At 31.6% G+C, this 27,581-nt stretch overlaps 1 protein-coding gene across 2 annotated transcripts; it reads left to right on the top strand.

Moving 5' to 3' along the window:
* The first annotated feature begins 316 nt into the window (after positions 1-316).
* LOC124356699 (sphingosine-1-phosphate phosphatase 1-like) lies at positions 317-27,325 on the top strand. Of its 2 annotated transcripts, none has more exons than XM_046807860.1 (6): positions 317-1,152; positions 5,364-5,527; positions 8,787-8,876; positions 12,920-13,092; positions 17,548-17,684; positions 21,974-27,325. In XM_046807860.1, exons 1-6 carry the CDS (start codon positions 648-650, stop codon positions 22,228-22,230), a joined length of 1,326 nt encoding a protein of 441 aa, XP_046663816.1. In that variant the 5' UTR covers positions 317-647; the 3' UTR covers positions 22,231-27,325. The 2 variants fall into 2 exon arrangements, with proteins under 2 accessions (XP_046663816.1, XP_046663817.1); XM_046807861.1 differs by lacking the exon at positions 317-1,152 and adding an exon at positions 1,195-1,379.
* Positions 27,326-27,581: the final 256 nt, after the last annotated feature.

Below are 27,581 nucleotides of genomic sequence, written 5' to 3'. Positions count from 1 at the left end.
AACGTAGATTCCAAAATTCCCGACTCACAAGTAAATAACAATCCACGACAGATTATGTCAATATATTTTAGATATTTTTAAAACCAACTAATAAATTTTACCTAGTAACTAATAAATTCTATTCAACATAAACTTACTATTTTTGTGTTTAATGTGATTAACAGGACAGCAACGTTAAATTCTGTCAAACTTTGAGGCTGCATTGATTATCCGAAAGCCTGTTTTGTTTTTGCAAAAATGCAGAACAAACAAAAAAGGTAATATCATTGGTCTGGTACAGTTACAGTTCTGTTGGAACGTTCTAGGTTTCAGATGTTTGATTTTTTTGTTACCGGTGGATTGGTGTGACTGTGACTGTCAGGATGTGATCTCAGTGATAGTTACTCACTGCCCTAATTCAAAATATTGAAGGATATCATTATAGATAACACAAATAACTTGTTTTTAATATTCACAATTCTATATCAATTTGTGAATTGTGATAACGATTGATTATTTTATAGTAATGTTGTCCTAGCCTCTACTCATATGTTCATAACATATCACAAGTTTTCCTCTGAAATAGATGTAGGTGTCAGTTCTAACAAATTGGTGATTTGATCTACCCTAGTTTATAATTGTTTACGGGAGTGATAAATCCAGTGATTATGGTGTATGTTTGGGGACTCATTGAATACTTAAAGGATCCAAGTTTGGTCTTGCGTTTCCAGAGGTATTTTGGTGTGTATAGTGTTTCAGAGGCAAGAGAAAGAAAGAACAAATTTCAGTCTAAAGTTGTTCCTGGAGTTCAGAATAACATAGTTGATGGATTAGATACTAATGTCATTCACCTCAAACAAAGGACTTCAAGTAACAGCAAGACCTTTAAAAATAATAAGCCTTGTGTGTCTGTAAAGTCTAAAGAGAATACATCAGAGGTAAATGGTGGTATTAATTCATCAAACTTGGCTGATGATACATTTTCATCTGAATCAGATGTAGAAGCATTGCCTTATGTGATCACCATAAAATTCTGGTATTATTTGTTTTTGTTTGGAACATATCTCGGTGATGAAGTTTTCTATGCATCTTTCATCCCTTTTTGGTTTTGGAATATTGATGGTGCTGTGGGAAGAAGAATCGTAATGGTGTGGACTATTATCATGTATATAGGTACAGTATGCTTAGTAAACTTAGTTGATATTATTTGTAAACAACCCTCTTTCAGTTTTATTAGTATCACACTGGAAGCTACAATTCAACAAGAGTGGCCCAAGCTAGATCCAAAATATACGTACAATGCTTGAGCCAAGGGAATAGAATGGTGAACATTGATGAAGTGGATATATTACTTATTACAGTAGATTTACATCCAATGTACCAATTGAGAGAAAGGACAGGTAAATATTTACTTTAGCCACTTCATATTATTTAATTTGGGTAGACTTTAATTAACGGCCTACACTCGTTACTCGATTGTTATTAACAAATGGATTGATTGTTTTTATTCAAATGAATAATTCAATATTACAATTTTTAAACATATGATTTCAACTTAGTTATCATAATTTTTAACGTAAGCAAAAACAGCAAGTAACTAATTGTTGGAGAATTTAAAAATAGCGATCAGTATGAGGAAATTATGTGAGATATTTCGGTACTTTGGGATTATACCGACCACACCAGTATGAAGAACACAAAAATAGAAATTTATAGAAACAAACATGATAGAACGAAAAAACAACTCTTCAATTACAAAATTACAAACTTACAAGCATTTCCAGGTATTGTGATCGGTATTGTTGTCGCTGTTATCTTATCTTTCTCGAGAATCCTGATTACGGCAGGCCGCGCGCGGCATCACGTGATTTGCACGGTACATCATTGCCTTTCCATTACAATTCAATTTATATTTCTGATTAGCCCCTCTAGAATTTGATATTTTACTGATAGGTACTATCTCGAGGGATGTTTTTATTTCGTCGACATCAGCGCGGGGCAGCACCGAAGGTGCTGTCGAAGCCCGCGCTGATGGCCGGAGGCACTCGCATTTTGGGTGGCGGAATGTGATCAAGAATAAAAACAAGTTTTGAGTGTTTTTTTAATAAAAAGTTTAGTTTGGTAAATGTTTGTTTTTGTTGAATTTTTGTGTTTGGAGAAATGTAGAGGTAAAACACGGAAGTACAACAAAGCGATGCACCAGCTGAACGGGCGGCGAGACTCTGCAATCACGTTATCTACTAGACGCTCGACTTTGACCTCTGTCTGAGGATGGGGAGGTGTTTGCGATAAGACAATTCCTGTTTTATATTGACGAAATATTGTTCTACGCTAATCTAGTAATCAGTAGAAACGAAATGTGAAATAACGATTCATGTCTGGGTGTGGTCGGTATAATCCCAAAGTACCGATATTTCTGTATACACATTTGGGTTTGGTTGCTGGTAACACATGGGGAGAATTCGGGTAGGGTACGATAAGCGGACCCGGTTTTTTATATCGAAAAATATAGTCATCGATACCTAATATTCGCATCTCAAATCCTAGACTATCAATTGATATAAAAGTACCTATTATAATAGTCCTCAATAACAATCATGTTTTAAATTAAAATATGAATTAAATATTTACAGTGATCAAACAAATTATTATAACCAAAATTAAGAAAACTGAAGACGACCATATTTACTCCTCTCACAGTTACAGTTGTTTCTTTCCCACAAATTTCACATAATGGGTTTTTCGGTACGAGTCCAACATGTTGAAGCCACGAAAAAGCAACGTCGTGTAGTTTTCTAAGATTGACAGCCATTTTTAATAATCAGAATTCCTTATGTAAAATTGAAATATTATCCTACGTGTATTATTTTAGAGTGTTTATAGTTGTTGATATAGATTATTTGTTAATAGTTCAAAATAATTAATCAGTATCGATTGATTAAATCGATGGTTATGATTAAGTAATATCGTTTGCCAATTTCGATATAAAAAACCGGGTCCGCTTATCGTACCCTACCCGAGAATTCTTTCCTCCATTTCACTAAAGTGGTTACTTATTGATATCATGCTGGGCAAGTTATAAATAGGTCATTGTAAGGTTTCTTTGATATCTAAGTCTAGGCCATAGTTGATTTTTTTGTTTTGTAATGTTATTGTAAAATTTATGTTTTCAAAATTGTAATGTACGAGATTATTCTTGTTACGGTAATTTATTATAACTTATTGTGTACCATTTTTACGTACATCAAAGTTGGATGATATATCGAATTGCTCAATAATAGCAATCAAATAACCAGTGTAGGCCGCTTATTAAAATCTCCCCGAGAATACTTTCCTTCATTTCACAAAAGCAGTTGCTCACTGCTATCCGGGTAAACTGTAAGTATTGAAGAATTATAACGTTTTTCTGATATGTAGGCCATAGTTGGTTTGTTATTATGTTATTGTTAAATTTATGTTATTAAAATAGTAATGTATTATTCTTTATTTTAATGTATTATAACTACTGTTAAATACAATTATTATGCAATATCGAAGTTTCGTAACATATCGAATCGTTTGATAATAACAATTGAATTATGAGTGTAGGCCGCTTATTAAAACCTCCCGGTACTCTCTGATTAAACGGGGGCTACCTATTCAAAGCACGCTGCGGCTGTTGTGTTGATTTAGAAACCTAAATCGCCTAACCTAACTGTTAGTATTTATTTTGTAACTGCCCACCCAAAGTTGCTAAATCTCGTTTATTATTGGTGGCCTCCGTTTAATCCGAAAGTACCAGCCTCCCCTTTATTTTTTCAAAAATAAACTGCTTATAAACTAATTTACTAAATAAAGAACAAAAAACAAGAAAATTAGGAAAGCCCTACAATTTGTTTGAAAAACCTTTTTAAAGGAACTGATAGTTGAATTGGGTGATAGTAATGCCTCTGGCCATCGTCGTAGGGCAGCACCTTGGCGTTGTATGAAAATCATCGGCTGCAGTATAATAAGTGATCACCAACCTAATCGAATCATGATTATAGAATCATTGATATTCATAACTACCTAAAATACTGAAAACAAAATGTCGTACCAAATTAAGTAATAGGTATTTAAAATAACTATAGGTCTGCTCGGTTTTAAATCAACGATTAACAAAATTGGTCAATGCTATCTATATTTATAAAATATTTAAAAAAAAACAATAACTTTCACTTACCATAATACTAGTTTCTATTTATATTTTTCTGGATAAACATCCAAACTCCTTGTGAAAATAAAAACACACATACATCGCCATTTGTCAAACACCAAACATGATTTTACTTTGAATTAATTAAGAATACTTCACAAATTTATATGCAATAGTCTGTGGTTTGTCAGCACCTAAAAATTCTTTCTAGGATTGAACTATTTAAACAAAATTTGTTTAATGTCGGGTAATGTGGCTAAAGTAAATATTATCCAAAAGAAATATATGGATATAATTAATGAATATCTTAGTAACCCCTTAGTTGTAGACATCGGCCTAGATGTAATTCACCAAATAAGTGGATCTTTTTTAATGAGGATAGTACCTCATCTAGGCATAATTTACTACATTTGGTTCTACATAAACTAACTTCAAATTTTGTGTCATTTACTACTTCTATTCTTACATTTAATTAATGTTTTGTAAGGAAAATGGCAGCCATATAATGTATTAGTGCAATAAGCGTAACATATCATTAATACAAGCAAATTAAGATAATTATCGTATCACAAAAAACCTTTTAGATGTTCATACTTGCTGTATCAATTTAAAGTAAAATAAAAATGTGTCTTATTTTACCAGGTGAAGTTAGGGCTAAGAAGCCCTAATTAAACGTTAGTATTGGGCATTAGGAGGTTATTTAATTAAACAGTTAAGTTTAATTTAAACAGCTGCTAAATTAATTAATTTTAAATTTGGCAGAAACTAAATTATACATCCCACAATTAAAAATTTAGTTATATTCATAATAAAAAGGTACAACACGCTTATGATAGAAAATTAAATTCTTATATTACGTTATCCTTCAAATTCGCTAAGTGGCATCTGGCCGCAATTGTGTCTAGGAGCAAACCCACAGGAAAGTCCGCCATTGTGTACTGTTGTGATTGTATATCGTACCTACTTAATTTAGGCCTACTTATTTTCTTGGTTGCAGGCCAAGATACAAAGGACATGGCATGTTGGCCTCACCCCACTAGCTCTCCTGTGTTTTGTCTCCAGAAAAAATTATGACTGGAACACGGACCGTCCTCGACTCGTGCAATGGGTGGAAATCGTGCCTAAGCCACCATAAGAAAGTCCGCCAATGGGTATAGTTGTGATTGTGTTGTCACCTCTAATGTAGGCCTACTTATTTTCTTGGTTGCAGGCCAAGGTATAAAGGACGTGGTGTGTTGGCCTCGGCCCACAAGTCCCCCTGTGTTTCGCCTCCAGAAAAAGTGGTCTCTGGAACACGGAATGCCCTCGACACATGCAATGGTCGGAATCGCCATTCCCTTCTCTGTCATCATCTACACCATGACTAGGTATCAGGTAAATCACCCCACTACATTTTGCATTTTTTGTTTTATTCATGTAGTGTTGTGTACTATCAAACTTCTGATTGCAATCATGATTCATAATGTATCTACTATATAAGGCGAGGGTTCCCAAATGATAGTACACAAACAAACGGATAGTCAAAACACCTTTAATAAAATACAGAATTCACCCCTTATTTCAATAAATTGGTTTTCATACTAATACATCATTAATCTTGAAGATTGATTATATTCAATTTGTAAATATCACTTATTTGAAAATCACAAATAAACCAATAATATACTTTTTGGTTTGTGAGGTCTTATGAAAGCAAGGCTGTCTTCATCTGACGTTTCACAAGAAAAAGATGTGTAGTGAAGTGTCTGATGACATCATTGCTGTCAAAAGGCCTCAATAATTAAAAGGTAAAATTATTATCATTTGCTTGTAATTTTCATTAAGTGGTATTTACAAATTTACTACAATATTGAGAGATCTTATAAAAATGAATAACATTTTTACAATAATAGATAGGTCAGTACTCAGTAACAGAATAGGTGGGTTAATTTACTTTTAAATTTACTTTCTCTATGTTATATACATTGTATCAAGATCAGTGAGTATCGTCCTGGCCCATCTCCATATGATACTGTCAACCTACACTGTCAGGCGTGATTAGTCCATCTCTCTTTTTTATGTAATTTTCAGTCCCAGTTTCTGTCTTGAGTTAACTAAGTACACTCTGTCAACTATGATGAGTGCAGTCTTAACACATAAAATACAACCTAACGGATCTATACTGTAAGTTATTTACAATTTCATGAAAGTTTGCTACTGAAACTAGTGTTTACCAAATTATCAAATGTATTCAATGTTTAGGAGCCCTATCTATAAATAAACCCTTTGAGTGCCAAAAGCTGATTTAGTTGGCCGAAATGTAATTATGAGAAGTAACTAATAAGTTAATAAAAGTACAAGTAAAGTGTCAAATTAACACTAGTATTCGTGAAAAGTGCACGTGGCTGATTAGATCGGCTTTTAAATATTTATTATTCTGTTACTAAATGTTGACATGGCATGGCATTTTTAATCCTATTTAATGAATTGTGTAGAGTTTGAAAATGTTCAGTGCATAAATGGGCAAGTAATATAAAATCAAGCATTTAAACCCCTTTCTGGGACATCCGGTATACTAATGTACACAAAATACTACATTTTCCCCTTTACATTTTGAATGAAACTATTACTATAGTTATCATAATAGCTCATTTTAAAGGTCTTTATAAAAAAGACCAGTAATTTACTATTATTACTAAATTACTTTTTTATTGTTTACAATGAAATATTTTTGTAATATTTTAGATTTTGCCAGTTGTTTTTGGTTAGCGTTTTATAAATATAGCCTTCCAACTCATAAAATAAATAGCAGTTACAAATTTTATTATTTGAATTAAATCACTTAAAATTGTGGCCAAGACTAAGTAACTACAGAACTCTCTAAAACCATTAGATACTTATTTTTTATCGTATTTTCACTGGTAATGCCTGTTCTGCACTTAATATTCATCACAAAAGCTTTTTGTACCTTGTACATGTATTCATAAATAGCAAAATATCTTTTAAAATATGTCTTATAAAACGTTTAAGGTTGTTTTTTTTTTTTTCATATCACATGACAATTTGTGAGGCTACATCAAAATGAGAGTTTGATTTTAGGCTGAAAGCTGTATAACTATGTTTTTAATCACTGTAGTATGATGTTGTAAGCATACAGGAAATGCTCCAACACCTACTTCCTGTACATGCACAAACCATATACTGTAATCACACACAACAGATATCTCACTGATGATAAGACATGTCTCTCCCTAGGTCTGACTGTCCCTGTATCTTGGCTGTTTGTAAATTTGAGTATTCATAATAGACTGACCTTTCCTTAAATAAAAAGGCAGTAAATACTGTTACTTAAAATTCTTTTTATTATCTTGCTGTAAGATGGTCAATTATTAATAATCTTAATTTCAAATTGGTTTATTTAATTTTTATAACAATAAACACTGATCCTCCATAACACATATTTAAAAATCATAATATTAAATATTGTTGTAAACGAACTGTAAACTTTTTTATGTTAATCATTTTACATTCAGATAGAAATAGTAATAAACGTAGATGCAATTATGTTTTAATTTTTTTAGTTCTAGGTCCCATCAAAGCAAAATATGAAAGTGAATTAATTGAGTCCAAAGAAATATCAGCTGGCTTGTTTCAACATCGCAAAGTGCGACATTGTGTAAATTTTGTATATGGATGAATACAACATTTAGCTCTCTATCTCAAATCATGTGTGTATTATTTATGGCCAGCCCAATATTTTAGATTCATTTTCAGATGAAAACAAAAAGTCAGCCTAAATATTTTAATTGATGACTACATTTATTTATTACATTAAACACACAGTGTTCTGCTGCAATTAAATATATATATATATATATATATATATATATATATATGGAATTAACCCTTCCCACTAATAGTTAAAGTTATTTAGGATGTTGATTAATGATGAGAGAGAGAGGGGAGGGGAGAGAAAGTTAATCATATTCCTGCGTATAATGTATCTATGGTGGGAAGGATAAATTCAATATGAGTGTTGAGTTCTGCATCATTTCACCTTCTACTTGATGGCATCGGAAATATAATTCACTCGAACCAGAAGTATTCATACATGTACAAGTTGTGTCCATACAATGGTTTTGATATCTTGTAAGAGTCTCAGATGGTTATAAGATGTTTAATTTACATAAATAGTTACGTAGTGAGTTTATTTAGATTGTCGTATTTATTAATATATGTATGTAAATTAATGTAACTTTTAGGTTTATCTCATTCAGTAATTAATTTTAAGTAATTATTTTTAATGCAAAATTCAATAAGATATTAAATCTTGTATATTAAGGTTTCGAGATTCTTAATTTCTAGTTTTGAAAGTATTATATTCACATATTAACCAATAAAGAGTAGACACTCATCATTGTATTTGTTTACCTAAATTCATAACACATCTTCAGTTTGATAATTCAAGATGGCAGACAGCCAAATATGAAATATACCTTTCTCACATAATTCAGGGGTACATTTACTGAAAACAGTGCATGGATGTATATAACCAACAGGACATACACCAATGAGCATACATATGCTCAAAGCACACCTCTATGGCATTCTGACCTGTATTCTATTTCTATTGATCTGTATTGTTGTGTTCCAGTATCCAGTAGCATTGGGCCTAGCAGTTGCCGTCACATGGTGTGCGATCATTTCACTCAGTCGAATCTATCTCGGCATGCATTCCGTACTGGTGAGTAATACAGGGCTAATAGCCGTACTGGTGAGTAATACAGGGCTAGTAGCAGTGAAAACGTTTGAAGTGCAGCTTGATAAATTTTTATCTGAGGATAAGTTAAATTGATCAAAGAATCCTCTCACCTTATGCAGCCAAGTGTTGATAAACTCTTCCACTACATCATCGTAAGACAAGGACCTTTCACCAAATTCTGCTGTAGTTGAGTGAACCAGTAACAGTCACTAGGTATGAGATCAAGACTGTGAGTGTAATTTACAACACATCCAAATTGTTGCACAAGACGATGTGCCAATAGTTTGTTTTATGTTCATCAATTACAATTTCTGACATCCATCAAGAACATAGTTTTCTCTTTCCTGAATGATTAGAAATAGGTTTGTAAAGAATAGTTTATTTCACTTCAGAACTCATCTTTTGCGAATCTTAAAGAGTCTGGTCGAAATTTAGTGTGGAGAAATTTCCTTCCACTTGTTGTGTCAATTTATAATGAATATTAGACACCCTGGTCTCTCTCATTATTCAGAACCTGTACTTTTTCTTTCTTAACCCTGAATCTCTCTGAGTTCAAAATCACACTGAACATTCTTCTAAAATCTATGTTTTTTTTTATATAACAGCAATCAAAAAGAGTGTACATACAAAGAAAATTACTCATGAAAGTATTATCTTCATAATATATGCTTTATATTCAGTTTTTAGAATATATTAGTAATAAGAGAAAAAGGAAACAAGCATTGATTTACATAAAACAGTGTTTGCAGCAAGAATACTTTATAGTAAAGAATACACTCAAAATTTGTGTATGTGTGTAGTGTTTTAATTTATCTTTCTAGTACCATCTATTGTCTAACAAAATAATATTTTAGTGCCATTACTATGAGAAGTCAGAAAATTATTCGAAAATATTTTTATTTAATGAAATGTTTTGTTTTGGGGCTATTACAGTCCCAGGCTGTAAAATTATTATTTTAAATTATGACATTCAAATTAACATACATTTTTAGTACTTTGAATATTTATGTTTTGTTTCTTGTTCATAGAAGATCCAAAAATGTAGTCTTAAAACATTTAAAAAATTTTGTTTTGCATTACAAATCTTACGTTTTGAGGTAATACAAGATCCTTTTATGTTAAGGTAAACATATAAAAGTCTGATAAATACAAGATTTGATCAGATTAAGCTATTTTGTCCTGAAAGACTCATTTCAGCCCTCAAATACCACATCTGGCAATAAACAGTTATTTTGTAGGTGGGGTTCCAATTATCCCAGCAATTTTCTTCTTGGGACAATTAGACCCTCCAGGAAGTGATAACTGTCCCGTGCTCAGATCACAAGTGATGTGGTACGGAGAATACTGATCATGAATGCCCCAGACACATATCCCCGTGCCCCTCTAGCCTGGATATTTTTGTTGCCCTCCTGTTCAGAAACTGACAAACTTTACAGTCAGGATACTAACATTGAGCAGTTAACTAGATTGATATCTGCCAAGGTCCTCTCAATTTGTCTGTCTGTTGTTACTAGTTTGTCACTCACTAGTCAGTAGACTCGCTGTGAGCCTTTTTGTGACTTAGTATTTTATATGCCCTTATTAATTATCTTTCAACTAAGTTATCTAGAGTGATTTATCTTCTCAGACGGCTTACACTCTATGTTAATACAAATTATATGAGAACAGCTTATTTTGCCTTTTTTCAATCCATTATAAGGTACGGACTAGTAGTGTGCGGCAATGCAAGTAAAATTAATAACATTCTTATCCTTAACAAAAAATCTATAAGAATTATTACTAACTCACAGCCACTTGAACATTGTAGACCTCTTTTCACTATTTGTAAAATTCAGACCATAATAAACGTGTATCTTTTTTATCTTATGAAATATATCATTCAAAATCCTCAATTAGTAAAGCCTAACAGTATAAAACACTCCCACAATACCAGGAATAAAAATGCTGCATCTATTAATTTTAATAGATTGATCAAAACTCGTGAAAGCCATTCTGTTATTGCACTGAGGGTGTACAACCATTTGTTACCCTTAGTCCAAAAGTACAATAAAAAAATATTTTTGAATAAATATTACTTATGGCTGTTAGATAACCCATTTTATGCACTGGACGAGTTCTTCCGATTAAAAGACATTTTATTTTAAATTCCCCAATGCCACTGACTGTATTTGAGTATTGTGGTTTATGTTTGCATAACTTCAGATATAATTAATCTAAGTTTTATAACTGACTTGTCTATATTCATAATGAAAGCTGTAATGAGCTGTCAATGATCTTTATTTTATGGCAATAAAAAATGTTGATTGATTGATTAATATTAAGCTATTCTTTGCTGTTACTGCTCTTCTCATAAAATAATATAAGTGCACCTGTATTCGACATGGCACCTAATTTCAACACCTTCCGAGATTTAGTTTTGAAACAAGTTGAATATTGGAAAATTGTCAGTAATTATTTTAATATTCCATTTTTGTCTCTGGTCGTTCATATTTTTTTTAAATTTTTGACATGTTTCTTTACATTGCCATATTCATTTAAAAAATAGGCTTGCAGTGTTATATAAATTACTGGAAAGGAAACCATAAGATTGTTATGTTTTAATTTTGTTATCATTGCAAATTAATGAAAATTCTGGCAGCCAAAACTCATAATAGAAAGTGTACAGAGGGAAAATTCTTAGTGACAAATAAAATGCTGACGATGTCTGGGCGATATAACGTGGTGAACATCTGCATTTAAACCAAAAATTCAAGACGAAATACTTTCATGAAATTAATTCCAGGCAATAAAATTTAGCTAACAACGCTCAATTTCAAGAAAGGCAAGAACAAAGTAACACTCATTGACCACACAAAGGCAATATAATTTTTATAGGCAGGTAGCAAGAACAAGAGAGGCGAGAAATAAGCAACAAAGTTTTCACCATCGATGAGTACTACCAAGGATAACCTAGATTATCTTTTATTCTACCTAGTGAGAAATATTAGGCCTCGTTTTCAATTTTGTGCTATACTACAGTAAAAATTAATGTATTTTTTCTCTTTTTACAAGGGCTTGGATAAATTTGTTTGGACAAAAAAATAAAAGAAACAAAAGTTGACATGAATTTCATCAAGAAAAGAAAACAAACTTCTACTTAAGTCTGGAAAATCATGTTAAAAAATAACAATTAAAAAAACAACCTGATGGCCGAATATCAAACCTGGACATGTTAATGGGTTCTTTCTGGACATTTGCCATCGTCCAGTGATACAAAAAATCAGTAACACTACGTTTTGAGATCTGCAATCTGATCTCTTCTTCAGGTAAATAACTAACCTAACACATAATTACAAACTAGGTTTAAAATAAACAAATCGTTCCAGAGCGTTGTGACACGCGTAAGTCAGGAATCACAACCACCATGTTGTGTGTCAACTTCACTAACTCTAAAACATGCACTTAATAAAAAACTAAACACAACACTAATTATCAAAACTTAACAACAGAATACAAGTCACAATAGGCCTGCATTTGCCGACTAACCATCCATGGCTGTCCAGAGCCCAATAACAAATAACGATCACAGCAGAAGCAAGATGGTGGCAAAAAAAGGAACGATCAGATTGCAGATTTCAAAACGTAGTGTTACTGATTTATTTGTATCACTGAACATTGGCAAATGTCTGGGAAGATCCTGTTTCCTTTACAATCCTTCCATCGTCAAAAACAAACTTCAAGTAGAGAATGAATGGGTTAATAGTAAATGATTATGTTTAAAAAAGTACATACCACCCATGAATTTAAGTAGAACAAACAAAGTATTTAGCTGCAATTTCAGTCATTGATATGGTAGATAAGATTTAAATTTACAAAGTAGTTTCACATGTTTACTTGATGACTGCGTCACAGAATAAACTTGGAAGAAACCAAGATCTATCTCTAAAATTTATTTTTTTATAATTCAGTCTGGATAGATCATTCATATGTTTGTATACTGAAATTCAATACAAAAATGCTGATAGACACTATATGTTTTTATTTAGGATGTGGTGGTAGGCCTTATTCTGGCCATGTTGCTGATGGTACCAGTAGTGCCAATAGTTGACTCTCTCGACGTCTTCCTACTCACCAACCGATGGTCTCCTCTCATTCTCATCACTGTTACAATTCCAATGATTGCTTACTACCCCACAACAACTCACTGGACCCCAACAAGGTTAGATCTTTAAACTTAACTAAATATTTAATTCTATATAATTATTATAAATTCAATACTAAATAATAATATAGTTTAATCAATAAAGATATAGATATTAAAGCAGTGACTTTCTTTTGTAAAAAATGCATGCTCAACCATATATAATAACATATCAATTTTTCATATATCATTCTATAATTTATTTTAGATTTTAAAATCCATGTCCTGCTTTGGCAGAGTTGATACCAGCTAAAATTATTGTGAGCACAAAAAATTATTTGTTTAAAATATTCAAACTTCATGGCTATATGTTAAGGCATAAGGAATGTTTACATTTGGCACTCTAAAGCCAAAATAATACTGTACTTACTTAATATTGTAATATTCTATTCAAAGAATGTTTTATTATTTTATTCCTAAAACTAGCAATTACCTGCAGTTTCACACACAATTCTCAAAATAAAAGGGTGTAGCCTTCTTAGTGAAAGCATTTATGATGTAATATGATCGTGACTTATGATATTTTTCAAACAGAAGTGGACATATCAGGTCCATATTAATTCAGTATCTGTGTATGAGAAATTCAAAAGTTAAATAACATTTTGATTTATTCCATTTTATACTTTTTATTGTACGAATATAATAAAATGTCAAATTGATATAATCATATATATTTTCATTAAATTTGTATAAGTGGCAATAGCCTAATTTAATTTAATTTCAATAAACATTGAATCACAAAAAGTACTTGCTCCACCGGGAGTCGAACCCGGATCTCTCACTTGCCGGGTGAATGTGCTACCATTACACCACGGAGCCCTTACTTTTTACGATTCAATTATTTTGTATTTGGCTTTTTCTTTCACATATATGTTTCAATAACCAAACTAACATATGATCGGAAGACCAAATGTCAGTCAAATACCTTTTTATTTATATTCATTAAATTTGTATGAGTGGCAATAGCCTAATTTAATTTAATTTCAATAAACATTGAATCACAAAAAGTACTTGCTCCGCCGGGACTCGAACCCAGATCTCTCACTTGCTGGGTGAAATATATATATACATATTTCTCTCACTTATATATATACAGGGTGTATATTATGTCTGGAAACACCCAAATATATCCTTTAATAATTTAAATATAAATTTGAAACCTCTTACAATCGTGATAGAGATTGGGCATCTACTCTTTGGAACAATGTTTTGTTATGTCACACCAACGGGGGACGTCCTGCCGAGGGTATCGTGAATATTCTTAATGGAAGCCTATACCTTGTGATACATAATTTTAAAGGTAATAGCTTACTGAATTGAATGCCACAAACCGCATCTCAAAGGAATTATTCTATCAGAAAATAGAGCATTTTTAGTATTGAAAATTTACTGATGTTCAACAATGTAATTTTAACATGGTTCTTGCCACAAAATGTGTTACACTAATTTTTTAGCATTTTTTAAATGTTCAATTAAAATAAAATAAACAATTTATTTTTAAGCTGGTTTCATTAGTACAAATTTACCAGTTTTTATTACAATGAATAAAACTTATGAGTCACTTTCTCTGATTACTTATGAATCTGTACTTGGTGTTTTCCAGTCAGCAGGAAGGTTTAAAGAGACAAAGGTCACTAGCCTATGAGAAACATTATTGTGTTATTAATCATCTGGTCTACAGGTTTCAGTTTGTTGAGCATGGAGCTTTCACTAGACAGGTCTAAGCTTGGGTATTACAAATGGACAAAGGTCATATCATTCCTGTCGAGTTAATCAGTGTCTCTGAAGCATTGCTGTCAACAAGTTATCTAATTACAGTAGTTCAGTTTTTATTTGGCATTTTAATGGAATTGTCTGAAAGAGAACGAATTACTCTGTTGATGATGCGAGGATATGGCGATCGTCAAAGATCTTATCGGGAAGTTTGTAATTTGTTTAATGACACTTTCCCAGAAAGGAATCCCATAAGTGTTTCAACAATATCAAAAACTATTGAGCGTTTTGAAATGACAGGGAGTGTACGTAATCGGCCAAAGTCGGGTAGGATACAATCTGCAACAGATGAAGAACATGCACTAGATGTTTTGCAAACATTTATTGAAGACCCACATACATCGCTCAGAAAAGCTGCACAGCAACATGATATGCACCCTATGTCTGTGAGTAAGATTTTGAAAATTAATAAATACAAACCATTTAAAGTTCATTTAGTCCAACAGTTAAGTGAGGATGATTACGACAGAAGAGTTGAGTTTTGTGAACTTGTGATGCGCAAATGTGATGACAATAGAGATTTTCTGACCAACATACTATTTTCTGATGAGGCAACTTTTTTCCTAAATGGCAATGTTAACAGGCACAATTGCCGTTACTGGGCTAGTGAAAACCCACATTGGATTACTGAGTCCCATTCACAGCAACCACAAAAACTGAACGTATGGTGTGGAATTTTAGGTAACAAAATTGTTGGACCCTTTTTCATCAATGGAAATTTAAATGCCGAACTTTACTACAATATGCTCCAAAATGAAATAATCCCAGCTATTCAAATTGCATCAGGAGAATACTTTGATAATGTATGGTTTCAGCAGGATGGTGCTCCACCCCATTATGGGAGACAGGTAAGAGAGTATTTGGATTTAAGGTTTCCTCATAAATGGATTGGCCGAAGAGGAGAAATCGAATGGCCTCCAAGATCTCCGGATTTGTCACCAATCGATTATTTCCTATGGGTTCATTTAAAATCCAATGTTTATAGAAGAAAGCCTCATAATTTGGAAGACCTAAGAAACAGGATTATAGAGGAGATTGCTTTGATAACTGAAGAAATGTTAGGCAACTCTGTCGAATCATTTTACACAAGATTGGCTCATTTTCAAACCGTAGAAGGAACACAGTTCGAACAATTGCTTTGACACCAAATGCAGGTAAAACGTTTGTTGTAAGACTTTTCTAACAGCATACATTATTTTTTATTTGTAATAAGAAATCAATAACATAAGTATTTCCATAATTGTACTGTAATAAAAACTGGCAAATTTGTGCTAATAGAACCAGCTTAAAATGAAATTTTTGTTTTATTTAATTGAACATTTAAAAAAAATGCTAAAAAATTAGTGTAACACATTTTGTGGCAAGAACCATGTTAAAATTACATTGTTGAACATCAGTAAATTTTCAATACTAAAAATTCTCTATTTTCTGATAGAATAATTCCTTTGAGATGCGGTTTGTGGCATTCAATTCAGTAAGCTATTACCTTTAAAATTATGTATCACAAGGTATAGGCTTCCATTAAGAATATTCACGATACCCTCGGCAGGACGTCCCCCGTTGGTGTGACATAACAAAACATTGTTCCAAAAAGTAGATGCCCAATCTCTATCACGATTGTAAGAGGTTTCAAATTTATATTTAAATTATTAAAGGATATATTTGGGTGTTTCCAGACATAATATACACCCTGTATATACATATAAAAGCCACAAAACTTAATTTGATAAAAAAGTGTTAACTTCCGTCTGTTTAAATTTACTTTCTGTTTAAAGTATTTTCATTGTCATAGTCGAGTTTGCCTTGTGCTCCAGTCAAGAAAATATATAGAAAAGAAATCAACATTGATCATAAAGCGTCTAATTCCGCTTATTTAAATTTACTTTCTGTCTAACATATTTTGCCTTTTTGTTCCGATGAAGAAAATATATGACTTGCATTCGACTTAAAAGTTATTGCGGTCAAAAAGAGTTAGTTCTGGCCGTTTTAATTCAATTCCGATTAAATTTATTTACGATCCCACAGTTAATATTGCCCTGATCAAGAAAATATATACATATGTTAATTTTTAAGACCTACGGATCCAAACGCATCTACAGCCAGCACCTGTAATCTAGCTCCGGTCTAAAATATTTTAAGTGCCATAGCTAGAGTTTACCTTTTTGTCCCAATAAAGAAAATACGAGGGCTATCCAGAAAGTAACAGACGTTTTTGAATGGTGCGGCATTGGGCGGGGCTACAACCGCCATCTTAATGTCAAAACACTGGCGTTCAGTACACATCAAGCTATACACATGTGCGATCTCTATCTCTTTTTTACTTTATTTATGGTTCCACAGTTGACTAAGAAAATTAATACACATGTTGGTTTTGGAATCTAACTTAGACTAAAAAGTATATTTCCAGCCTACAATATTTCTGGAGCTATAAATTACTAACATTTTTTTGACCTCAAACAAGAAAATGTGTACATACGTAATCTTTGACCACTTTGGTAAAAAAATCATTCTGATTAGACAAAACCAGTTATAGTCTATAATTTATTGACTATTAACAATGTATTCTGCAGGTTGTAGCACAATGTAATTTTGTTTATAAATTTAAGAATTGTGACGACGCCATGCGTGTTGTTGATTTGTAATGGCAATAAAGATTTGTCTGTCTATGTAGAACATTTATAACGTGATCTGGTGTTCTAGAGGTGACACTACAACAATTGTAGCCTTCTGTGTGGGCATCTACATCGGAGCGTGGACAAACTACCACCAGGGGGCCATGGCTGAGCCGTCACTACCCCCACCTTATGTCATCATCTGGCCTTCTTGGGCCATGTGTGGTGAGTGCAGCAAAAAATATTAACCCTGGTAGTGGTTGTCATTTCACTTGTTAATGGCAGTCCGTTTTTGTGTGTTGCGTAAGGTATTTTTCTTTTTATTTAAAAAAAAATACACAGATAACAGCAATAAATTATGGTGTATTATCCCTATGTTTTTTTCTGGTTTCCAGATATAATTGATTCCCTTGTCCATTGGCTTTAAAAATTTTATATCAATTGTGTTTGGAAATTGTAGCTTTATAAATGGGTCTGCTAATACAATCAAATAAATGTGTATGATGTCTGAATAAAAAAATTAAATTATTTCTCTACGTATTGTACAGAGAGCCATTGTCTGGAAACTCCTTAGTAACTTTTTAGTGGTTATATTTATAAAAATGAAACTTCACATCAATTAAGTCTAAAAAATACTTTTTCACCAGTAGCAACTTCCTCTCCTCAGGGGATTGATCTATGGGTAACCTGTAGAAAATCGTAGAGTCAAGCCTCTATATAACTTCATATCAGGTCTTTGTTTGGGACAAAAAACTAATTTTAAAAAATTTGGACAACTCTGAATGGTGATTATTTAGTTTTATTGAGTACTAAATATAACATATGATTTTTCATTTAAGAGTTATCAACCCTTTAACTGCTATAGATAAGTACTCTCCAGCAGGATCACTTGCAATGGCGGTGAAATAAAATTATTTATAAGCCCAATGGAACATTATACAGTTATAAGACTCATCAAGACGTATAAAAACACTAATTACTTAATAACAATTAACCCATTGAGGAACCAGTTAACCTAGTCAGCCTAGGACTGATTGTTTGAATTGATTTTGGCAAAAATGCATGCGTGTACTAAAATATTAATAGAATGAATTTGGGATACAGATAAATTAGGTCAATTTTTTAGGACATTTTAGTCTGTTTGGTTGCTCTACAATAGTGTTTGTTGCTTTCTCCAAATAATTTTTTATAAAATTTTTAGTAAGAAAAACAAAAAATCAAAAGCAACTGCCAATTTGTTATTACTTTTTTGTTTGTCTGTTTCAATAATTTTTTATTCAACAAAGCACAATGTAAAAAACATGGAAAACCATTTTTTATTGGATTACTTAATTATAAAGCATAATAACAAAACAATCAGAATTCACTTATATTTTTTCACTTTTTTATGATTTTATGACAAGCTCCTGAATTAATTGTCAGGGAGATGAGATAGAACTGTTTGTTACATTCAATTGTAATTATTAAAATGATAATTAAAATAAAAACTATTTTCATTACATAAAATCACCATTCATTTACTTTTTATAATTCACTTTTGTGTCAGTCTTTGAGTATCTTTGACATCTCAATATTACTGTCCCAGTATCTGTCTACTTCTGAAGTACGCAAATCGTCTTCTTCCATGAAGTAGCGGAAGATCAAAAACTCATTCAACTACTATAAACATTGAGAACATTATATATAGAATGTAAGTAGAACATTGAAGTAACGAAAATTAAACTATAATATACAAACATAATCTCTGACTTTAGTTACCATCAAATTCTTCTTGTCTTCTAATTACGCGAACACATAACTTAACTGTTCTACGGTATCTATTGATTATTATTATTATACACCACACATCAATTGGCTGAGCGTTAGCGAAGCATTACGACCCGTACGATTCTCGAGAACAGATACATGAAATTTGGAAACCTCATGTCTGAATTTAACCAATCACCAAATTCCGCTTATCCCCGAATTTGCAAGCGTACATCATGGGGGCCTGGGGGCATGGCCCCCATCGAGCCGAAGACGAGTAATTGCTTATAAGGATGCATGAGGGCACAAAATTACGACCTAGTGGAAAAACAAACAAACACATGATCGTTAGCATCTAGAAAGAGCACAACAAGTGTCGCTCGGGAAAAATTATTGAGTCCCGCTTGGCCGCAACGAGTGACGCTGGGGCAAATTCCCAAATGGGTTAAAAACACAAGTAAACCTAGCAGCTAAAACTAGGTGAAGATAATTTTCACATCTTAATTATTTTGGGATGAATTCAGACAAAAATCATCAAAAGTATAAATTATAATTTCAAGCATATATTCTCTAATGCTCTTTTTAAATGCTTTAATGTAGGAGTCTCCCCTTATACTAAAGGTAGTTTTAAAAAAAAGGCTGACTGTTGTAAGAGAAAGTTGTTTTAAAATGGGTATTGACTGTTACGTTTTATGATGTCGTGATATGAGATAAAAGGATTGGACTGTATACTTTTATAACTTTGATTTAAAACTTCCATTATATAAATACATCTAACTATCAAAATTTGAGGATAACAAAATATGGCCTCTTCACGATTAATTAAATTTTTAATTCCTGAGAATTCAGATTACTCCTTTTTGAGTTTTTAAAACCTGTTCAATAAATAAATGGTGAACTACCCCAACAAACAGTGAGTGACAGGATATTCAGGATGGGTAAGGTTAGGGAGTAGGGGCCGCGTCCTGTCCAGATCCACGGGGGAGAATTAGGGTACTACATCTCAAAGTCATGTCTCCCCGGAAGAAGGAGAGGCCAGCTCTGAACCAGCCTCTCCAGTAAAAGTAGGCAGGGGGTGGCACACCCTTGTTGAGGCTAGCAAGAACCTCTGAGGTTAGGGAACAAACTCCACCAACTCCAACAGTCATCTCCCGCAGTGGACTAGACCTATCAAATTGCCCATGAACCCCAGAATCTTGACATTTGCGGTTAGTGATGTCCCACTCCTGGACATCCATAAGGTTGCCCAGATTTAAGTGACACATCGGTTTTTGCTGTGCCCAGTGGAGGGTTCAACTGGAAGGTATAAACCACCCAGAAGTGATCCCTGCTGAGTTTTCAACTGGATTACTCTGCTATTTTCTGGTTGGTGTAATCCTAGGTTGGGTTTTGTTTTTAGATCTACTAGAGTTGAAAATTAAAGTTCTTATGATACTACAAACTCCATCTAGATGCTGCCCTCAAGTACTAGAAAAGAGTTCTTCAATGGTATTGTAAATGTTTTCTGTTTTATGTCTTCATCAAAGTTTCCTTTTTCATTTTTTCTGGTAAACATGTTGGTGATTGTGAATAGGAAAACTGTGGGTATTTTTATTTAATAATTTCATGATTTCTTCATCTTTTTGAAGGACTTCCATTTCTAGGTTATTGGTGTGCACCTTGAGTTGTTTGATTTCTTTATTGGCTAATGTAGTCTTTATTGAAACTGTGTACAACTAAATTAAATGTTGTGTTTCCTTTAGTAGTTTTAGGTACAAATTCATCATCAGCATTATCTTAATCAGAGTTAACTTCCAATAATTTGGATATTCCATAGTCATCAGATGTACATTGTTATTTTTGTTGTGGGTACACATATAACAGCTCCAGTTTGATTTGATTCTGAAATAGTTTTAAATTAGGATAATCCATGTCAAGTGATACCATTGAAGACACTCACTGGAACTTTTTATAGATGGTTTATATTTTACCAGTTTTTTACAATTTCCACAATTGTAAGACTTTAGCTTTCTTTTTATTTTTGGATTTTTTATTTAATATTATAAAATGAAATAAATAGTAAAAATATGGAAAAAATGTTCAAAAGAGAGTATGACAAATCTTAATATTTCAAATAAGGGAAGATAGTAAATTATTTTATGACACAAAAAGTTTAAAGATACAAGTATGTCATTAAACCTAATGATTTCACTAGAGGAGAAAAAAAAGAGACATGAATCCCACTACAAGTGTGACACTTTTTGTGTAGCGTTTTGTAAAATTCCATAAACTAAACTTCTAGTATTATATTGTAAAAAGTATACTGTATGAAAGTTTATATTTTATAATAACTGGATACACATCTAAAACATCTTTTCTGTTTTGTTGTCAAATTAATGTTGTTGTTTAGTAAAACAACTGTGGAATGAATTGTCTTATTTATATCTTAGTCAAAGTAAGCCAATACAATCAGTAGATTATTTTACATGGGTGAAATAAAAAAACACAACAAAATAATTAACAAATGCAACAATACTGCTATTCACTGCAGACAAAGGGTTGAAAAAATGATCTCATAATTATGAATACATATTTATTTGAGTATTATCAAAGAAATTTAATTTATGGTAAAGCAAAAACAAATTATCAAACTGTTTTTTGAGACAGTGTGTAGAAATTATATAGATAAAATCTGTATTTGCAAGTATTTAAAATCTTTTAATACAAAATCAATTACATTAATTTAATTTCCTAATTATACTTTGTTACAATGTAGCGTGTTTTAACAGGCACAGGAGCACTGCGCACTGTGATCGGGCTGTGCAGTATCGTAGCAACTGTGGCCGTGTGCAAGTCAGCTCAGCATGCAGTGACACGTGTGTTTTTGGGCGGTGACAATACACAACATAGCCGTGCAAAAAATGTTGTCGAGCTCACATGCAAGTACATCACCTACAACCTGCTTGGCTTCAACGTCCTCTACCTCATGCCCAACACTTTCAACATGTTGAGCATCCAACGGCCTACATTCTACACAGAATTTTAATCAGATTAAGGTGGCTAGGCTGTCGTTTGCTTTTAAATTGTTTTGGTACACTTTATTTATTTTTCCACTCCATTGGTGTCAAATTTTAAAAATATTCATGAACAAAGTTGTTGCAATTTATAAATATAAGTATTAATAGTCTTTTCGTTTTGATGAAACCATCATCTAATAAGTTACCTTTACAGTGTTTTAATTTATTTGCAAAGGACATATCTTGAACAAATACCATTTAACATATATTAATTATGTTTAAGTTTTTGTAGTACAATTTTTTGAATCCTTTTTTATATACTAAAAGTTTATAAGTGTTGGTCTTATAATTGCTGTAAGTTGTGAACAACTATATTGGTTGTATTTACTTGAGATACTTTTGTATTAATTGAAGAATCTTTGATGGATCTAATTATTGAATTAATTGTTTAATGTTTACAGTAAGACAATTCTATGCTACCAATAATTACTTGTTCTTGATTTTAGTGTGTTTATTTGTAAAAATTTGTACATTTTGGTGTATAGTATTTACTGTAGTTTAATTATGTTATGTTAATTATGATACAATAGCTTTCTCAATATTAGTGAATCTCTTGTGAAATTGGGCCATTGTCCAGAAAAGACACAATTTCAGTATAATTCAGAATCCACTACAAGCTTCCATATAGATCTTTTAAATTAATTGTACTTAATAAAACAGTGTCCAGAGCAACAAGTTAAATCCTGGCCATTGAGGAAGGAGTAACAAAAACGGATCAAGTTTTTGGACCATGAATTGTAATTGACCAAATTGTTATCGATAATCTTTTATAGACAATGTATAAAATTGCAGCTTTTTAAATTTTATTTTTTATGTATATTTTTAATAAAAAAGTTGCAAAATAAAATTTAAAAGTAAAAGCTAGTACTGAAAAAATGACATTATGGCTAAAGCACATTTTATTTTACATATGCAATTCCCCACACAAAAATACTTTTCAAAATCACGATTTTTAGTTTTACAAGTGAATCGCTTGATCACTTTGCAAATTATTTTCTAATAAGATGTGAATCATACGTATTTATACAAATCATAATAATTTACATTTTCTGTTACCTGACTGTTATCAATTTGATCAACTGACATTTCATATTCTAAATCAGCATCTTGGGACATGCTTGTCACCTATAACGAGTCTGAATTTATCTTCACTTTCATAACACTCATCTTCACGTACATCCAACTGTAATAAGCCTATTCCTTCTCATCGCAACTACAAACACGGAACATTACAATACATTAACACAAACACAGTTTACAAAAATAACAGTAGTCCGGCTTGCGTGTAGCGTATTCACAATCACGAACTGCAAACAGCCGATGTCACAGCCATCAAGGTGTCAGCTGAGAAAACAGCTGATAAAAGCAACATGTCAGTTACTAATTTTATTTGTATGCATTGATACGTAATAAACATATTGTATCACTACGTTTAATACTTTTTATTTGTTTAAAAAAAAATACTTATTTAACCCATTGCCATACCTCCCATATCTGTCGGTACTGGGTCCTGTTAGGCCAGCAAATATTACACAAATTGTAGTGTTTTAGATAAATAACCGTACAAATAGTAAATATTAACATATTTACATAAAACTTTTACTAAATTGTTCAGATTTACACTGACTTTTATATTACAGACACATTTACAAATTATTTAAGAAAAATATTTGTTTTATTTTTAATAAACAATTTTACAATTATATATTTTGAAACATAAATTTTTAAAGCAAATATTTTTTTTCTACATTGGAAATTATTTATGCCCTTTAAAAACTAATTTATTTTATAAATTAAACATACTTTTATGCAAAAATAGGGCACAGATGTTAATTTTGCTATATAAAATATTTTTTAAACATGAAATAAAAATGTTCGCGATTTACAAAAAATTTAGCCTACACATTATTTAGTATACTAAAATTTACCACTCTTATTTACATGCCCTATATACAAAACATTATTAATCTCAAAACCACTTCTTATACGTTTTTGACTCACTTTGAAACTCAAAATAAAATGAACGTAAACAATAAAGTAACCTTGTTAGCACGAACCGGCAACTAGAGCTACTGAATTGCGACGTAGACGGCAACACAGCTGTCCGCTGCTCTCAGCTGACCTCGGCTGTTGCATTGTTTATTGTTCTCATCAATGACGTAATTTATTTCATTTACAAAACCTTTTTTTCAATAGATAAAGTAATGTAGATTAACAGACAAACATTAATTTTTATGTTTTTGTTTGTGTTCATAATATATATTGGATTTTATTAACGTATTACACGACTACGAGATAACTCGTAGTTGTACATATGGGTCCTTTTTCCATACTACGAGATAACTCGTAGTTGTAGGCCAATGGGTTAAATAAATAACACACTATTTAAAACCTTATAAAATACGAGTTATTTCGGGCTTCATATTAGGACTAGAAGTATAGTCAAATTTCAGTGTGAACGGGTTTAATAGCAGTTTGTTACGGTATGAACTTCGGTAAAATTCAGACAAAACGTTAACAATTCAAAGCCATTATGCAACTTGACACTCTAATAATAATAATAATAATTGTCGTACAAACAAAGACACAATTTGGCTGTGTGACAATCACGCTGGAAAATGGAGCCTTGTCAGGAATAAAGTGAATGAGACATACGTCTGTACTCAGAAATATTAAAGATATGTAACATCACAGCCATGTAATCGTTTTGTAATAATTTCTAGATTATATTGCTGCTGTTCAAAAACTGAATGCTCCTAGTTCTCACTTGAGATATAATCTGGTAAGACTGAAATCATACACAAGTACTATATACAGAGAACATTATTCTAAACTTAGATGCATTAATTAAAACCAATGTCCATAGTTCTGGTACTCTTGCTGGTATTTAACCCTCTTGGTGACGGTTCCCAAATCCTACATTTTTAGGCTTAGTGGCCCAAGACATTTTACAGAGATAGGTGTAATTTCCAATGACATAACTGACTCCAGAAACACTTGAGACATTTCTTCATGTAAGTGAGGCAGCTGTATTATATTCTTCTTGAATATGAAAATAATCATTGTTCCTCCCAAATTTGTTTTTGACCACTTGAATGCCTAAAGATTCAAACTAGGCAGAAAGATCTTCAGATTAACATTTGTTATGATGACCATTACCTACCATCGTGGGTTCTTGGAATCTTTAATGTGAAAGTAACGAATACATGATAACAATCACTTTAAAAGTTTACATGAAATACAAAAGTGCCATGTCCATATATCATTACTTTGATTTAATCTGTGTAAATAAAGTATAAAAACGGAATATAATATAATGTACATGAAAAGAAAGTGTTATAAGCATACATAATATTTTCAGTAAATGATTCAAAATGCCTTTATTAGTCATTAAGCAACATAAGAACTTACAATGGACTTTTTCAAAGTATTAGGTGTAATTTGTGAAAAATATTTCACCACTACAGATTTGTTTTTAAATTACCAGAAATGTTGTAAAAGCCATGAAAACATAAAATTACGAACTTAGATAAACAGAGAGTAGTCATAAAAAAATTATTCTTCTCTAGTAAACAAATATTGATTTTACATTACATTGTTTTAAAACAACTTTATCTGAATTTGAAAACAACTCCATGAAACGAGGGAAACATTTTCTTGGACAGCTAGCAATGGAAAGAAGGCTATGTCATCCTATCCAAAATTCCTTAAAAACTACTGAATCACATAACTATTACTTTAAAAAAATCATCATTTCACTAGAAATAATTTATTCATTCTGTTCGTTTTGGTTTTCATTTAAATTATAGTGATAAAATTTTTACATAAAAAATGTTTTACATCATTGTTAAATATAAAATACAATGTAAATTTGGTACATTGGAAAGACATATTTGTTGAAAGTTCACTTAAAGAACAGTAACTAAGGAACATTATATTTTAAATAGACTACAATTAAAGAAGTTGTAAAGAAAAATAAGTGACTTCATGTTTAAAAATGTTATATTTATTAAAGATAGAGTAACCATAGTAAATAAAAATACACAATCAGATTATAGTTAATAATAAGTACTTCAGTTGTATTTGCAGGAGGATCATGCAATACAGAATGTATAAAAGTCACCACACAGCTATTTAAAGAAAATAAAAACATTATTTACAAAAGATGAAAACTCTGTTCGGATTATAGTCACTACTTAGCGAAACACACTGCATGGCATTGTTCTTGGCATTTAGGGCATATCAAATGTAGCATGCTGAATTCAAGAGCAATAAGTAACAAGGAATGTTACTAATACCACTCTATCAGCTTACTAACTCGTAATAAGTACGCTTGTTTGTATAAATCTGCTCATTTGTAACAATGTCGATAGCACTCTATAATACCATGGACTATTTGGTCCATTGTTCCTCAAAGGATTAAACCAATAGCTTTGCTATTGATTTTACTGTGATTTCAGTTACAGGTACTACTTGCCTGTAACTATGGCGTAAGAATGATCTTTTCTTTTGGTCCATCAGTATTATTATGCAACATTTCAGAATCTCGCAATGTAAAAAATTTTGTATTGTTGGCAATAATGATTAATAGATGTCTCATTTGTGTTTTTATATATGTAAACACAAATATCTGTGTAAAATGTCTACGTAATGTATAATTCATTGGTATTCTCTAAGATTTTCTAAGGTTTTTTATAAACAAAAGCTATTTGTATAAATGTGAATCTCCGACAAGACGGTTTGTTATTGCTAAGTATAATTAATATAATAAATCTGTTTTTAGTTTTTTTTTTTACTATAAGCTTAAAAATAGTTATGAAAGCACAAGTATTAATTTTAGCCTGTCTACTTCTTCTGGAAAACTTTAATATTACAAATATGTATTGCTCTCAAATACATTTTATTAATGTATTATCTTCATTCGTTGTACATGCTGTTAAAATTTCCAACACTTGGCAATTTAATATTGTAGTTAATTTGTATATTAGCTTATAATTAGACTAAAATAAAATTTTTCAGAGAAACATACATTCCAAAGATAAAAAATAAACTTTTTAAACATTGTATTGTACTAGTTTTTTTCATCCTTTATTACTATTTTATATAATTCCAAAAATTAATTTATTTCTTTGATGTCAGTTAAATGTAATCTAACAATACACACAAAATCATATTGTATAAAATTGTGAAAAAGTAAGAAAAGTCAATTTTTTAAATTAATTTGTGGAAGAATCTTTTCTTTCCTGACATTACTATCTCTTATACATCTATTCTGCATTCCTGGTGTTATGATGAGTTGATCCATGGTATAGATGAAATA

This window comes from Homalodisca vitripennis, chromosome 3 (genome assembly GCF_021130785.1).
Source record: "Homalodisca vitripennis isolate AUS2020 chromosome 3, UT_GWSS_2.1, whole genome shotgun sequence".
Lineage (NCBI taxonomy): Eukaryota > Metazoa > Arthropoda > Insecta > Hemiptera > Cicadellidae > Homalodisca > Homalodisca vitripennis.
Note: the sequence above shows the minus strand (reverse complement) of the source record. Positions and strands in the feature narration are given on the sequence as shown.